The sequence below is a fragment of the Sapajus apella genome, unplaced genomic scaffold (genome assembly GCF_009761245.1).
Source record: "Sapajus apella isolate SASKATOON/1434 unplaced genomic scaffold, GSC_monkey_1.0 scaffold69, whole genome shotgun sequence".
Lineage (NCBI taxonomy): Eukaryota > Metazoa > Chordata > Mammalia > Primates > Cebidae > Sapajus > Sapajus apella.
In genome coordinates this window covers 10,484,038-10,501,010 of record NW_022437009.1, presented here as the reverse complement: position 1 = coordinate 10,501,010, position 16,973 = coordinate 10,484,038, and the positions used below count along the sequence as shown (strand labels likewise).

Here is a 16,973-nt window from a genome sequence, read left to right as displayed (position 1 = left end):
TCTGACTCCATGTACTTTTTTTTCACTTCATCAGGCTGATCAGGAGGGTCTCCCTGCCTATCATTACGTGGCCCCCTGAAACTTTGGCGATGCAGTCCGGCAGCCTGAGAGAAGTGAGAGGAGTTGAGCTCACTGTTGGGCACCTTGCCTGGGACATTGGTGCCCATCTTTTTGCTCCAGAAGTGGCTCCAAGGGGCTGGGTGGGAAGCAGGAGGCCATTAGGACCCAGAGGCTCTCAGAGCACTCTGCTTTGCCGGCTGCCTCTCACCGCTCACTGCAGTGCTTCAGGCTTCAGCAGCCTTGGAGAAGCATCAGCTGAGAGGAGCTATCACATGGGAGCCGGGGCTGCTCAGCAAAGGTAGGAGTTGCCGACTAGGCCAGGAATGGGGGCCAGACCCAGGGCCTGGTGGTGAGTGCCGAGGTATCCCCACAGAAGGGTGGCTTTCCAAGGACCAGCCCTGTCTACCTTCTGGTGAGCAGTTTGATCAGGAGATGTGCTCTTAGGTATCCCAAAGGCAGTATTGGGGTGTGGGCATCTCTGAAGCCCAGAGCTGGGGGGTTGATCATCTCCTGCCGACAGGAGTACCCATATCCTGCAGACAAACAGTGTTCTCCATCTGTTATGCTCCATGTCATAGAGATGGGTCTCCCACATTCTAGGAATGGGCCCTTCAGCATCCAGGCTGATGGGCAACTGTGTCCTGGGTGTGGGCAACTCTGCTGAGGAGAGGTGTTGTGGCTCCCTGGAAATCTCCTCTAGCTTAAGGAGGGGCATGTTCTTGTCTGAAGGAAGGGCAGGCTCAGGTCTTTGGGATGAAGCTCTGTATCTGGGAAACAGGGGCATGTGAATCCCGACATCTCTGTGGCCTTGGGCTGGGCACTTATGTACATCTTGCATACTGTAACTTGACTGTGCCCCTGCTAGAGGCCCAGACCTCAGGCCCTAGCGTCAAAGCCTTCTAGGGACTGAAGGTCCTGGAGGTAAGAGGGGTGTTGTTGGAAGGAAGTAGTGGAGGAAGGAAAGCATCTATTGGGGGAGTAGGCATAACGATATGACCTGGGAGAGGAGTGAGGCTCCCTGGGTTTCACCTATGAAACGGTTACACCACAGCCCTCCCCTCCATAACCCCAGTCCATCAGTGAGGGAATGCCGACTAGCCAGATACACTGATCTGTCTGTTAAGAGGTAAATTGCAATCCTCACACCTAGGAGTCATTGTGGAGATACTGGCAAGCTTGAGGGGGCTATGAAAAAGAGCAATGCCCAATGCCTTCTTGCTCACGGCTCCATCATGGCTGCATGGCATCCCTCCAGCTCCACGTGGAAACCATGTCTGTTTTCCCCAGTCGGGGATTCTTGATGTCCATCCAGACACGGTGGGCCTCTCCTCCTTCAGCCATCAGGGAAGGACTCTGACCCACATCATCTGGGTCTCACTCATTGGCAAAAGGGATAGGTAAATTGCAGCACGAAGAGTAAGGGGAAGGATGCTTCTCCTAGCATTTCTTTCAGGCATTTTTCCTGGCAGACTATGAGAAGCTGATATCTCACTTTTGTGCCCACTCTTCATCTTCTCTGCAGACCCTAAGTCTCTGTGGGCAACCTAACTGTGAAACGAGCCTTCTGTATCCCTAGAGAGAGGCATGTCTCTAGGCCGTTGCCCAAAGTTAGGGCGTCCTCAAGTCCGGGAGCCCCAGCTACCCTTTCCACAAGAGTCTTTTGGCTGGCACACAGCTGGCTGACTGAGTATTCTTGGAGTTTGTCCTAGGGGGCAGGGATTCAACTATCAATTCGAGTTTGATTCAATTCACAAAATTGTATCAAGCACTTATTGCAGGCATAGCATGTTAGAAGTAGGATTGGTGTAAAGTTCATGGAAACACCGAAAACCAAATGAGACTGTAAGGCTCTAATGTGGAGGAGAGTGGGGCCCATCTTGCCATGTGGTCCTCTTTATTGCAGCCATAGAAATGATGAGTTTTCTAACTGAGCAACTTCAGCGCCCCCTCCCCACTTCTTGTTCTGTCACTGAAGTAACAGCACAGAGCCAAGGGAGTTCTGGGTCAGGGATCCTCCAAGGGTCAGCTCCAGGGACCAGAGATTCGGGGATCTGGGGAGCAGGAGGTTGGGAGCAGCTCCCTTCCCACAGGAGGGGCACAGTGGCCTTGAGGAATGCATGAGTGGGTGGACAAGGGCAGCTTGAAACCAATCTCTGCCCTCCGTAGCCCAGGAACTCACAGAGTAATCAAATGTTATCCTGTATAGGAACCTCAGACGTTGTCCAGTCCAACTCTCCCATCTCACAGATGAGAAAACTGTGTCCTTGTAACTTGTGACTTGCCTACAGAAAGGCCATCAGACTTGGCATGTCTGCACTTTGCTTCTAATTTGCAGAACTCAGCACACTATCCTGAGGGAATCTGGACTGCAAGAATAGTATATGTAAATGAAAAAAAAAATGGTTAATTACATCGGGCAACCTATTTCAATTATACACAAACTCAACATGGGTAATGAGACACAGAAAATAGATTTGGTCTGCCATTTGATCAGGAGAAATGAGGGACTGAAACCACAGACTTCCTCCTCTCCAGCCTCTTCCAGTTTTCTTTTCTGCTCTATGCTCACCCACTTCCACCATCACAGCCCACCACCCACCCTCACTCCTAGCCACCCTCCTACCCAGGTGCCTCCTCCCTGCTCTTTGTTCTGTGACTGTGGTAACAGTCCAGAATCAAGACGGCTTTGAGTCCGGGATCCTCTGAGGGTCAGCTCCAGTGACCAGAGGCTTGAGGATCTGGGGAGCGGGAGGTTGGGAGCAGCTCCCTCCCCATGGGAGGGGCACAGTGGCCTTGAAGAGTTCATGAGTGGGTGGAGGAGGGCAGCTTTCAAGTGACTTCTGGTTTTGGGAACAGTGCAGGCTGGATGAGCTGGCTTCTCAATTTCCTTCCAGGTGGGACATCTTGTTTTCACTGCTCCTTCTCAACATTCCCAAAGTGGCAGCTCTTTGTCCTGGGAGAAGTGATGTCAAAAGAGCCTAAAGCACAGCTCCCCATTTCAGGTGATAGTAGTGCAGCAAGAGACATTTTTAGAGACAGCTGAAACTCAGCAACTATACTGGATGCCTCTGTCCAGCTGGCACAGAGGGCACCTTCACATATGGCATGGCACAGTGGGCAAGAGTACTGGCCGTGGGGCCAGACTGCCTGGGTAGGTGCCCAGCCCTTGCTGCTTACTAGCTGTGTGACCTTGTGTAAGTTACCTAACCTCTCTAGGCCTCAGTTTCATCCCTTGCAAAATGGAGATAAAAATCATGTCTACCTCACAGGGTGGTGTGAGGAGTAAAATGAGTTAATATAGGCAGGGTGCGGAGAACAGGGCCTGGCACGTGGAAAACCCTGTATCAACACTACTGCTTGTCAGTATTATTAACAGATCACGCAGGATCCAGAAACACAGTTGTGAAGCAGGTGTTCTTCCTTTCATTTTACAGATGGCTTTATGAGGCAGCTGAAGTTCAGAAGATTCACAGAGTTAGTAATGCCCAGAACTGGGACTAGAAACTAAACTTTGTGCTCCTTCTACTCCCCAGCAGCTCCTGCCATTCTGAGGAGACAAGAAATCAGGAAATTTACATAAGCAACCCTAAAACTGAGGCACTATCCCAGAGATCAGCAGGACCCTGGGAAAGAGAGACAGAGGATTTAGAATCCCTGGCTACCAGTTCTGGAAAGGGTAGAAGGGTATGGAGAACAAGAACGGCAGAAAGGAGATGCAAAAGGAAGAGGTGAAGGCCATTCTGAAGGCGGAGTGTTGAGTGGGTCAGGCTCCCGCACCTCTCACGTCTCCTGCTTCTTAGCAGTCACCAAGCCAGACCCTGGAGCTACCTCCGGCCAGAAAGGGATATGAGCTTCTGACATTTCAGCTGCCTGGCCTGGTGCTCTGTACACAGACAAGCCTGCCCAAGAGGCTCAGTAGGAGGTGCCCCCTACGAAATCGGGAATCCTGAGCCTGGGCTCGCCATCCCAGGATCGCTGAACTAGGATGGGGGATGGGCCTGTGACAGGAGGTACCCTGGGTGTCCTCTTTCGGCCCCATGGAGTCCTCATCCATTCCCCAGTCATCAGGGAACTCTTCCACTTTCGGGAGGGTCCCTCAGACCCCAGGTCCCTCTACTGCCAGCGGGGTCCCGGAGGTGGGGCTGCGGGACGTAGCTTCGGAATCTGTGGCCCTCTTCTTCATGCTCCTGCTGGACTTGACTGCTGTGGCTGGCAATGCTGCTGTGATGGCCGTGATCGCCAAGACGCCTGCCCTCCGAAAATTTGTCTTCGTCTTCCACCTCTGCCTGGTGGACCTGCTGGCTGCCCTGACCCTCATGCCCCTGGCCATGCTCTCCAGCTCTGCCCTCTTTGACCACGCCCTCTTTGGGGAGGTGGCCTGCCGCCTCTACTTGTTCCTGAGCGTGTGCTTTGTCAGCCTGGCCATCCTCTCGGTGTCGGCCATCAATGTGGAGCGCTACTATTACGTGGTCCACCCCATGCGCTACGAGGTGCGCATGACGCTGGGGCTGGTGGCCTCTGTGCTGGTGGGTGTGTGGGTGAAGGCCTTGGCCATGGCTTCTGTGCCAGTGTTGGGAAGGGTCTCCTGGGAGGAAGGAACTCCCAGTGTCCCCCCAGGCTGTTCACTCCAATGGAGCCACAGTGCCTACTGCCAGCTTTTTGTGGTGGTCTTTGCTGTCCTTTACTTCCTGTTGCCCCTGCTCCTCATCCTTGTGGTCTACTGCAGCATGTTTCGAGTGGCCCGCGTGGCTGCCATGCAGCACGGGCCACTGCCCACGTGGATGGAGACACCCCGGCAACGCTCCGAATCTCTCAGCAGCCGCTCCACGATGGTCACCAGCTCGGGGGCCCCCCAGACCACCCCACACCGGACGTTTGGGGGAGGGAAAGCAGCAGTGGTTCTCCTGGCTGTGGGGGGACAGTTCCTGCTCTGTTGGTTGCCCTACTTTTCTTTCCACCTCTATGTTGCCCTGAGTGCTCAGCCCATTTCACCTGGGCAGGTGGAGAGTGTGGTGACCTGGATCGGCTACTTTTGCTTCACTTCCAACCCTTTCTTCTATGGATGTCTCAATCGACAGATCCGGGGGGAGCTCAGCAAGCAGTTTGTCTGCTTCTTCAAGCCAGCTCCAGAGGAGGAGCTGAGGCTGCCTAGCCGGGAGGGCTCCATTGAGGAGAACTTCCTGCAGTTCCTTCAGGGGACTGGCTGTCCCTCCGAGTCCTGGGTTTCCCGGCCCCTACCCAGCCCCAAGCAGGAACCACCTGCTGTTGACTTTCGAATCCCAGGCCAGATAGCTGAGGAGACCTCTGAGTTCCTGGAGCAGCAACTCACCAGCGACATCATCATGTCAGACAGCTACCTCCGTCCTGCCCCCTCACCCCGGCTGGAGTCATGATGGGCCGCTGGACACTCGGAGGGATATGGGGCTGGGACCAGTTATGATCGCAAGGACCACCTTGTGGGATCACCTTTTCCCAGCTGGCTAGGGCTGAGGCTGGGGTCTCTGCACATGGTGTTTGCTTAGTGTTTCCTGGGTCAGAAACAGAGCCAACGGGATGAACGTGTGCAAAAGTCTTGGACTTGGTGGTGATCTTGGACTGCTGGGGGAGGGAACCTGGGTATGGTGAGACGGTGACGAGAGAAAAGGGTCACAAAGGTGAGGTAAAGCCTCTCAACCAGTGAACTTTCCATGCCTCCAGAAGCAGGGAATTCTCTAAGGGTAGGAGTTGGAAGATACAAGGCAGCAGGCCAGGTTTGGAGTTATTCTAGGGGCCATTTAGGATACCTTATTTTTCAGTGTAATTGTCCAGGGCAGTAATTGCACCCAAGCAAGGTAAGAAAATGACCCATGTTTTCTCATTTCCTTGCTAGGTTTAAAAAGAACTAAATTACAGCCAAGCGTTTCCATTTGAGTTAATAGATCTTTTTTCTGGTTTTATACCCGAGATTTCCTTAAAGTGAGAGGACCAGTAGGGTATATTCCTTTACTGAGTTTGGCCAGAAACAAGACAAAATAGCAATTAGGATACATGGAGTAGAAGACAGTAAAGCTGACTGCAGCTCTCTCTCTCCCACTCTTCAGAAAAGCCTTTCTGTTCTATTTTTCTGTCTCTTTTCTGCACACAGGAGATCAAGGGTGGAGCCTGATCTCAGCAGAGACAAGAATAAGGCAGGATGGCTTTTCCTCCCTTTTAGGAGGAAGAACTAGAATGACTGGGGGTCAGATGGGTGAGGGTGGGGGTTGGCATTTGAATTGGTAAAGTGGCTAGATACAGAGAGGCCAGGTAATCAGCCTGATCAATAATACCTTGAATCTTTTCTTTCCAGGACTGGCCTCCCTGATCTCTCTCCTCATGGCAGTGACCCACCTCCAGCCCCCTGGACAATCGGGTACAAGAGACTAAGGTTGGGCATGGGAAGGGTGGGGTTTCCATGATCCATTAAATGCCTCCCTACTCCCATTCATCGCTCTCAAAATTAGCTTCAGTGACAAAGACTTAAATCTCTCTCCTATCTGCAGCACTGGGTTGGAGAGAGGGCACAGGAGTTGGTCTTGGCTGTTCACTGATTGAGACTGTAGGAACTGTGTTGGTTGGTATTGGTGGTGGTATTTTCAACAAAGAGGGAATAATTGCAAACCTGACAGGACACCCATCTGGGACCACCTGTCCATCCTACTTCCCTCAATTGAATCAGGTAACACTAAAGGGTCAAGGCAGGGCCAGAGGGTGGTGTGGTCTGTATTTGATCAAATTCCTGGCTCACTGAGGATCAAATGGGGAAATGGGCTGGTAGGAGTGGGATAGTCTCCCCTTTAAACAGCTAATAAATAATTTTTATGATAAAAGGTTATACTGATATCAACATTGACTCCTTTAGTTCAATTCAGTGCATAATAGTTGAACACCCACTAGTCCCTGGGACCCACACAGTGTGTGGTCACTGCTTTTAAGGAGTTCATAGTCTAATTTGATCAGATGCCTTGTATTTCTACAAAGCACTTAGATCTGATAAAGCACTACACAATGTGCTTGAGAAATATATTGAAGAATATATTCATGGCTCCGACTTCTGAGAGTTCAGTCCATGGCAGCAAGATGCATACCTGCAAGCTTCCTGCAGACTGTAGAAAGCATGGGGAGTATAAATGAAACTCTCTAAGGAAGCAAAAAAGTTAAATGAAACTGGGCAAACAGCTTTCCCCCTTGTGTTCTAGAAAAATTTCTAGGATTTCTAGGTTTGTCTTCCTATCACTAGGCTATTATACCAGTCTAGTGCCTATTACATTGAGGAAGTCCCCTAAAAACATAGTATATAGAGGGAGGAGCGTCCTTTGTGATTGAAAAACATGTTCACCTCTCCTCTCTACTAAAAAAATGCATGCTGAGGAATCAATCACTCCTAGACAGGAAAAAAAACTTGCAAACACTACTGATCAGCTAGTAGATCCAAAGCATTGCCAGCAGGTGGCAGTGTGAGTCCAATGGACGGACGAAAGGCGATTGTATGTGGTGAAAGGAAGGGGGAAGGGGAGGTCATTAAACATTGCCTGGCAGCCATTTTGTTAATTTATTTTGCCTTTTCCTTTGACTTTGCCCTCCAGCCCTTCCTTCACATACATCAAAGAAGAAAGTTTTAAGAGCAAGGGTATCTTTAATTCAGGCTGAAATTTCCTGACACTGTGATCTCACTGGTGTTTATTACAGAGTTTGACATACATGGGTTCATTTGCCGTTTATTTTTCCCTGTAGGAGTGGATCATGAAGGAAATAAAAATTTCTCTTTTATTATGCTGAGAACTTTCCCAGCAATTTCTGCTGTGTTCACCTTCCAGGAGTTTTCTAGTCACCAGGATGCCTTGGTAAAGTTCAGTACGTAATCTTTGGCTCTGAAAGCTGTTCCTGGACAAAATCTGACCTCTCTAACTCACAGAAGAATCAACAGATTGAGGCAACCATCCGGTCAGTTACTTTTTCCTGCATCCTGCTGCTGTTGTGGTAACTCCCAATCCTAGATGAAAACCATAGGCTTTCATCAGGTATCTCCAGGCAATATCCTACAGGGGCATGATAGAAAAGGGCAACTCTGGAGTCAGACAGATCTACTTACTTACTGTGTGAAGTTGGGAAAGCTGCTTAATTTCTCTGAGCCTACTTCCTCACCTGTAAAAATGGGGATCATTATTACCTACCTCACAGGGTTGTTGTGAGGATTAAGAGATGGGCTGTGGAAGCACCTTAGCCATACCCGGCAAATAGGTACTCAATAAATACTGGTTTTACTTCCCTTTCCTCTTGCCCTTTTTCCCCAAAAGTATTGATAAGGAAAAAGCAGTCCCTTTCATTCTAACAGTCATTTGGGAATGACTGGGGGACTTTTCAAACCTTGAAGAATTGGCATTGGTAAGAGTTATGGTGGATGAGGCTGTTTAAGATGGCTCAAATCCTCCTAATTAATGGATCATCACTATATATAGAACTCTCTGTTGGAACCTTACATTCTAAAGTTCAGATTCTATTAGAGAAAGAAAGTAATTTACAATCACAGGGAAAGGTTTTAGAGACTAAGTTCCCTTCGGTAGAATGTATGGTAAATGTGGACTTATTTGGCTGAGAAGTTAATTTAGGACTACCTTCATGCAGTATCCAGGGTTATTCGTGAAAGAAGCTAACAGTCTGGCTTTCACAGTGGACTTAAGTGTCAGGTGATACTAGGGCTGAGAGGTAAATTTTACTAGAACTTCTCCTTTTGTATGTTACTGCAACTGGAAATTTTAGTAGAAGATTCACAGGGATGCACTGGTTTGTTTTGGGGTGTGTAATTGAAGTTGACATATCTTGGTTTTAGTTCTAAGACTCTAAGGTAGGAAGATCTGGCTTATACTGAAGAGGAGGGCAGCCGGGAAATTTTATGGAGGAACTACAGGCTTAACCCTTTTAAGTTATCGAGTATCTGCTAGCGATTTCAAGCGGCCTTTTGCCAGCATAGGAGTTAAGCAAATCTCAAGACCACAGAAATACGTCCATAATAGCATAAGGACCAGGGGACATTTTGAGAAGAGTTAGTGGGCCAGAGAGGGCAAAAAGGTCCTAGGCACAGTCGATGTTACAATCTCAGATGTGAGATGAGAACGTGGCCCAGGCCGGGCAATTTGTTCCCATTCCACTGATCTGAGATAACCCCAACGGAGGCAGTGTCCCACATTTGGGTAGGGGTCCCGGGTCTCCACAGCCAGAGATCAAAGGGGTTTTCTGGCAGGCGAGAAATTCCCAGCAGAAATTCCCACGCGGGATGTAGGCTTTAATTCAGAAATCTCCGCCTCAAAACTGGCATTATGAGTTGGGAGGCCCCGGTTTTTCTCCATTTTACCAAATCAGGTAGCTGAAAGGTAAACGGGGCTTCAAATTGGGCGGCGGGCAGCGAACTTAACAGAATCTCGAAGCTCGGCTGATCCGTCGCCCAGCCCAGTCGCCCGGTCCCCGTGACTTCCGCTTTCGGTCTCAATTTCTCTCCCAGAGGAGAGGGGCTTAAACGGTAAAGGCTGCGGGGCGTCACCGGAAGTGTCGTAAACGCCGGATATCCGGTTCTTCTGGGCGCTAAGGGAGCTGAAGGAGAGGGGCGCCGCCCAGCAGTAGACGCTGCCTCAGCCTGCCGAGTGGCAGTTCCCGCGGTGTGTGAGTGAGCCCGGGCCCGTGTCCCCTCTCCTGCCGCCGCCATGGGCTGCACGTTGAGCGCCGAAGACAAGGCGGCAGTGGAGCGAAGCAAGATGATCGACCGCAACTTAAGGGAGGACGGGGAAAAAGCGGCCAAAGAAGTGAAGCTGCTGCTACTCGGTGAGGGGCTGGAGGCGGGGACGGAGTGGTAGTCGGGAGAGCCCAGGCGTTTGGAAGGCCTCAACGGGGTCTAGTCGGGCCGATGGAAAGGACCTTAAAGGGATCTGGAGGGCGTGGCGGGTGTGGGGCGGGGTGTTGGGCTTCATAGCTGAGGCCCCAGAGGGTGTGATGAGGGAGGTGGGGTTTTGGGGTTGCAGGAATTCGGCTGTGGAGGGTGTGACTCCGGGCTGGAATTGCGTTTAGCTGAGAGAGCTGGGGAGTATGGGGCGGTAGGATATTGAGGCAGTAGGAATATGGGAAAAGTTCATAAAGGAAGAGTTGATATTAGGGAAGGTTTTACATTGGGTTGCAGCGTCTTGGTAACGAGGACGGGATAGAGTATATTTTGGGCTTGTGTAATGGTTTGTTTGGAGCGTCGTTGTTCTTTGGCAGAATAAAGCTAGGAAGCTTGAATGGATGGTATAGAGGCTGGAACAGAATGGCCACATAAGGACGTTGACATTTGTTAGAGAGTCTCTTGAACTGTTAGAGGAACTCTGTATTATCCAGGAACATGAAGGTAGGTAGGTGAGTTAAATAGCAAGTTATCAGATATAAAGGAAAAGAGCTTGGGTGCAGAGGCCATCTCTACTTTTCCACCGTTTCTGTCATTTTTATTTTAAAGGTTGTATAATTCCTTTCTGTGTTTTCATAAAAGGATGGGAAATGGTGTGAGCTGAAGAAATTTAAAGAATGATTTATTTGAGGTTTGTAGCAGAAGATCTAGTGGACAGGGGATTACACGTTGGAGGGTGCTGAACAGTTGCTATAGATGATGTGCAGTTGGAATAGTTATCTTGGACATATTTACTGTAAAGAGTAGACTTCTGGTGGCTGTGTTATCCTTTTTGGCCTCTTCAAAGCAAAACCAATAGCTTAAGGAATTACTGTTTATGTTAACCTCACGTCGTTTTAAGTGGTTTTTTTTGTACAGTCGGATGTATTTTACTTAGCATGAGTTTTAAAATTTTTGAGAGGTTCAGTAAATCATACAAAGAATTTTGGCATTACCTTACTAATAAATCTAGCCACGTTTCTTCACTGTTAGTATTTTCTAGGGTAGTATTTCTGTTAGAGAAGAATAAGTAGGAGTAGTGGTTTCTGTAAGCAATACAACTTTACTTTTTAAAACAACTGATTTTTAAGGACAAGGAGTCACTTTAGGGGAAGTACAAAATTTTTGTGGTATAAAGCTCCAGAGAACAGAATGTGCCACTGTAACCCAAGACTTATTTTGTACCCCAGGACATTCTAAGTGCCCCTGTTAGTCTCTTCGTGTTAACGTATTTGGTTAGTTGTAGATTGCAGAAGCTCTGGTAATAGCTTTTTTGGATATACTATAAAGGGAAAGTTACGTATTGGAGCTTAAGCTTCTGGTTTGTATACTTGAACTTTCAGAAGATGCAAGTTCAGATTGTAGTTCTAGACTGCCACTGTCTGTATAGCAGGTGAATAAGCATGGTCCCTGGTGCATAATATGTACTCCTTAACTATTTACTATTAACCAGCCTGAGCCAGCTAATATTGAACATTGGTTCTTGGTGCCTTTGCGAAATTTAATATAAACTATGACATTCAGGGTGTTAACAATTTCTTTATTGATTATGAAATTAAAGATGTATTCTCATCTTCTTCGAGTGAATTGATTTACATTGAACAATAGAGATACCCTCAGGACATCAGCCTATTGTAATGTAGTTGGAAATTTTGAGACTTTCTTCCAAAAGGCAGGATTAGGCAGACAGAATTTGGACAGGCGTAACTTGTCCAAATGTCTAGAAGAATTTTTATTCAGGATTTTATACATAGTGCATTTAGTTAAAAACAAAATTAAACACTTGATGACTTAGGAAACTTGAAAAGCAGTAAGTAAAAATCAAAGTACTGAACATATTTGCTTTTAATTTTTACTAACTTCATTCTTTTTTAAGAAAGATTTTAAAAAATATTCTTGAGCAAGTTTAATCCACAAATTCAGAAAGGTTGCAGAAACAGATGATCTTGCTTGAGCCATGTCATAACACACATAGGAAATTAAAATCTTCTGTTGCTATAAGCAAAATATACCCAAAACAGTATACAGTTTTTTTTTTCCTGGATAATATCTCCTTTGCTGTAAATGCAAGTCATTTTTACTTCATCGCCATGGAACTTAGTTTAAGTTGAGATCTATCTACTTACCCTTGTGTCTCCTGGCACATGATATGGGGGTGTAGTTTAACATGGTGATTAATGCATGGGTCCTGAAGTCAGAGTGCTTCAAATCCTAATTCCCATTTACTAGTTATAACCTTGGGAAAGTTAATTTCTCTTGGCCTCAGTGTTCTTATCTTTAAAATGGAGAAAATAGAGCTACTTCTAGGATTGCTGTGAGGATTAAATATGCCAAAAATGTAAAGCAGAACACAGCTTGGCACATAGTACAGTACTAGCCATGAAGATTAGCTATTTTTATTAAGTCAAAATGAATGTTACAGATTATAGGTATTATAGAAATTATACCAAATTAAGAAGCTAATATGGGCCAGATTATTAACAGAAACTTCAGTATTGTAATTCTTCCTTTGATAATCTTTAGTTTGAATTTCCTTTAGATGTTCTTGGAAAGGGCTGGGCTTGGTGGCTCATGCCAGTAATCCCAGCACTTTTTGAGGCTAAGGCTAGTGGATCACCCGAGATCAGGAGTTCAAGACCAGCCTGGCCAACATGGAGAAACTGCATCTCTACTAAAAAATACAAAAATTAGCTGGGTGTAGTGGTGTGCGCTTGTGGTCCCAAGCTACTTAGGAGGCTGAGGCAGGAGAATCACTTGAACCTGGGAGGCGGAGGTTGGAATGAGCAGAGATGACGCCACTGCACTCAAGCCTGGGTGACAAAGTGAGACTCTGTCTCAAAAAAAAAAAAGATGTTCTTAGAAAGATCCTGATATGTCAAATTAGTGTTTAATTGTCATATTATGTTGAAAAAATACGCAGAGCTTCGCAACCAATGTTCAGTGCTTAGGATGGCTTATAGGTGTGCTGTTTACAAGTTTTTTTTATAGCATTTAAGTTTTAAGTCATTTTTATAAATTCAGACTTTTACAACAGTTGAACTTACATTTGAACATCTTTGGTTTCCTCTTTAAAATTCCTGAATTTGGTAGCTTGGTTATTTATTATTTTTAAAAAGAGAGATGGGGGTCTCATTATGTTGCCCAGGCTGGTCTCAAATGCTTGGCCTTATGTGATCCTCCCACCTCAGCCTCCCAAAGTGCTGGGATTACCAGTTCGAGCCACTGTGCATATCCTACCATCAATTTGGTAATTTGAAAAAATTTTATTTAGTATAAATACTAAATTTATACCAATTTAGTATTTAATATTATCTGTAATACTTTGTATTTTTTTCATGCCACAATTTCATGATATAAAGAAATTTCGTGTGTGTGCTGTTTTTCTTTTTGACTCCTGGGGCAAGCAGGAACATTTTTTTTTCACCAAGCTCTTTCAGCTCACCCCAATGAGCCTTAACAAATATCTGTTGTTTTTTTTTTTTTGAGACAGAGTCTTGCTCTGTCACCAGGCTGGAGTGCAGTGGTGCGGTCTGGGCTCACTGTAACCTCCACCTCCTGGGTTCAAGTGATTCTCCTGCCTCAGCCTCCAGAGTAGCTGGGACTACAGGCAAGTACCACCACATCCAGCTAATTTTTGTATTTTTAGTAGAGACGGGGTTTCACCATGTTGGCCAGGATGATCTCGAACTCCTGACCTCGTGATCCGCCCTCCTTGACTTCCCAAAGTGCTGGGATTACAGGCGTGAGCCACTGCTCCCGGCACACATATCGTTTTTAATGTGTGATTAAAAGTGATATTTTATCATTTGACATCATGTGACAAAGGTTGGGAAGCACTGGTATAATAGAGCCCTGCTTTTGGAGTCACACAAATTTAAGTTCCACCTCCATTTATTAGCTCTGAGACCCAGAGCAAGTAACTTAACCATATGAATCATTTTTACATATGTAAAGGAAGGATGATGATATTTCATAATATGAAATGAGATAATGTATGTAAAATGCTTCACATTAGTGCCTAGCAAAAAAATTCAGTTCTATCATTGATGATGATTGTGAGACTTACCATTTTAGCTACTTTTTTCAGAGGTTTTTCAGAAAGCTATTTGATTATTTTTTATATTAATATATTCTTTTCAAAGATCTTCAAAGAATTTTAATAAATATCCTTTTGTGGTGAAAGAAATTAAATGTTATTTCATTTTTTTTTTACTCACCACTATACTGAGGATTTATTATTTAGTTTTGTAAGTTATTTAATGATGTACTCTCTGAATTTCCATTTCTTGACAGTTTCTTTTAGTAGGTTCTGAGAAAACATAAAAAAATGAGATTAATACTTTGTTCTTTGGGATTTGCTGGTGGAAGTATGGCAAAAGAAAACTGGAATCATCTAATTTACTTAAACTCTATGTTATACAATTGATTATATTTAAATCTCTGCATATTATTGGCTGAATATGTTTATTGCTGAGAATAAGACTGTCCTTTGGTAGACATGCCATTACATTACATCCTCCTATAGGATTATATCCTTTATAGTGTTTGCCATTTACTTGGGATAAGGTTCATAGCCAGTTACATTTCATGTGAGGATGCATCTTGCATCTCAGGAAAAAAAAACTTTGTGTTTTATAAGCACTTATTATTCTTGTGTCTTTTATTTAAACGAATGAGTCACTTTTCTTCTTTTTAAATGTTTCAGTAATTTTTGGGGAACAGGTTGGTTTTGATTACATGAATAAGTTTAGTGGTGATTTCTGAGATTTTGGTGCACCCATCACCTGAGCAGTGTATGCTCTACCCAGTGTGTAGTCTTTTATACCTCACCCCCCTCCCACCATTTCTCCTGAGTCCCCAAAGTCCATTGTATCATTTTTATGCCTTTGCATCCTCATGGCTTGGCTTCCACTTATGAGTGAGAGTATACAACGTTTGGTTTTCCATTCCTGAGTTACTTCACTTAGAGGAATGGTCTCCAATTCCATCCAGGTTTCTGCAAATGCCATTATTTCATCCCTTTTTATGGCTAAGTAATATTCCATCTCTCTCTCTCTGTGTGTGTGAGAGAGAGACAGAGAGAGAGATTGATTTTCTTTATCCACTCATTGATTGATGGGCATTTGGGCTGAATCCATATTTTTTCAATTGTGAATTGTGCTGCTTATTATAAACGTGTGTGCAAGTATCTTTTTTGTATAATAGCTTCTTTCCTTAGGGTAGATACCCAGGAGTGGGATTGCTGCATCAAATGATAGATATACTTTTAGTTCTTTAAGGAATCTCCACACTGTTTTCCATAGTGGTTGTGCTAGTTTACATTCCCACCAACAGTGTGAAAGTGTTCCCTTTTCACCACATCCATGCCAACATCTATAATATTTTGATTTTTTGATTATGGCCATTCTTGCAGAAGTAAGATGGTATCACATTGTGGTTTTGATTTGCATTTCCCTAATAATTAGTGATGTTGAGCATTTTTTCATATGTTTGTTGGCCATTTGTATATCTTCTTGTGATAATTGTCTATTCATGTCCTTAGCCCATTTTTTGATGGGATTGTTCATTTTTTTGGCATGCTGATTTGAGTTCCTTGTAGATTCTGGATATTAGTCCTTTGTCAGATGTATGGATTGTGAAGATTTTCTCCCACTCTGTTGGTTGTCTGTACTCTGCTGATTTCTTCTGTTGTTCAGAAGTTTTTTAGTTTAGTTAAGTCCCATCTGTTTATCTTTATCTTTGCATTTGCTTTTGGGTTCTTGGTTATGAAGTCTTTGCCTAAGCCAGCAAATAGAAGGGTTTTTCCAATGGTGTCTTTTAGAATTTTTATGGTTTTGGGTCTTACATTTAAGTCAGTAGCCTTATACACCAACAGCGACCAAGCTGAGAATCAAATCAAGAACTAAACCCTTTTACAATAGCTGCAAAAACAAATAAAAAATCACCTTAGGAATATACTTGACCAAGAAGGTGAAAGACCTCTACAAGAAAAACTACAAAACACTGCTGAAAGAAGTCATAGATGACATGAACAAATGGAAACACATCCCATGCTTATGGATGAGTAGAATCAATATTGTGAAAATGACCATACTGCCAAAAGCAGTCTACAAATTCAATGCAATTCCTAATAAAGTACCACCATCATTCTTCACAGAACTAGAAAAAACAATTCTAAAATTCATGTGGAACCAAAAAAGAGCCCACATTGCCAAAACAATACTAAACAAAAAGAACAAATCTGGAGGCATTAAATTACCCGACTTCAAACTATGTGTACTGTAAGGCCGTAGTCACCAAAACGGCATGGTACTGGTATAAAAACAGGCATATAGACCAGTGGAACAGAATAGAGAACCCAGAAATAAAGCCAAATACTTCCAGTCAACTGATCTTTGACAAAGCAAACAAAAATGTAAAGTGGGAAAGGATACCCTCTTCAACAAATGGTGCTGGGATAATTGGCCAGCCACGTGTAGAAGCATTAATCACTTTTGCAGTCTGAAAATATGGCCTTTTTCAGGAAATAAAATAATGTAATCTTCCCTGACTATGCTATTCCTGTAGTTACACTGATGGTCATAGACTAGGGTGCTTAATAATAGATTTACAGGGCATGTAAGGTTCTAATAAGCGCTGCTACTACATTTCTTTAAAAAATAATTTTAGCATATTAAACTTACATGCACTATTACAAAAAGTCTTTTAGTTTTTAGGCAGTTGTCTCTGATAAAAGTGATTCCTGGTCTAGAGATCTTTTAGAGATGGTTAGTAAAACCTGAAGCACTATGCTATTCCTCCCCCATGCTGCTGAGCTTCTTCATCCTCTAGCTTCTTGGGAAGGAAAAGGAAGTTGTTTTGCCTCTGCAGGTATTTCCTTTTTTCCAATCCTGTCTCTCTTCCTTTCCTGGTTTCTCCTACAGCATACTCCCGGGGAAAGGAGAGAAAGAAAGAGAGAGAGCGCATGCAAGGTCTCTCTCTCTCTCTC

General features: G+C 44.9%; 2 protein-coding genes across 4 annotated transcripts in view; both read left to right on the top strand.

Annotated features, from left to right (window-relative positions):
- Positions 1-247: 247 nt before the first annotated feature.
- On the top strand, positions 248-6,910 carry GPR61 (G protein-coupled receptor 61). 3 transcript variants are annotated; one of them, XM_032249845.1, is made up of 3 exons: positions 248-358; positions 3,597-5,714; positions 6,386-6,910. In XM_032249845.1, the coding sequence occupies exon 2, from the start codon at positions 4,098-4,100 to the stop codon at positions 5,451-5,453; it is 1,356 nt and encodes a 451-aa protein (XP_032105736.1). In that variant the 5' UTR covers positions 248-358; positions 3,597-4,097; the 3' UTR covers positions 5,454-5,714; positions 6,386-6,910. The 3 variants fall into 3 exon arrangements, with proteins under 3 accessions (XP_032105736.1, XP_032105734.1, XP_032105733.1); XM_032249843.1 differs by having other exon boundaries at positions 3,594-5,714; XM_032249842.1 differs by having other exon boundaries at positions 250-358; positions 3,495-5,714.
- Positions 6,911-8,987: 2,077 nt separating this feature from the next.
- GNAI3 (G protein subunit alpha i3) overlaps positions 8,988-16,973 on the top strand; it is a 47,734-nt gene continuing 39,748 nt past the window's right edge. Inside the window, exon 1 of the mRNA XM_032249846.1 lies at positions 8,988-9,891. Within this exon, the coding sequence (XP_032105737.1) occupies positions 9,774-9,891 (118 nt within the window). The 5' untranslated portion in view covers positions 8,988-9,773. The remainder of the gene's footprint in view (positions 9,892-16,973) is intronic.

What these genes read in the sequence shown, in the direction of transcription:
- GPR61 (XM_032249845.1), top strand. Translation starts at nt 4,098, where the DNA reads ATGGAGTCCTCATCCATTCCCCAGTCATCAGGGAACTCTTCCACTTTC.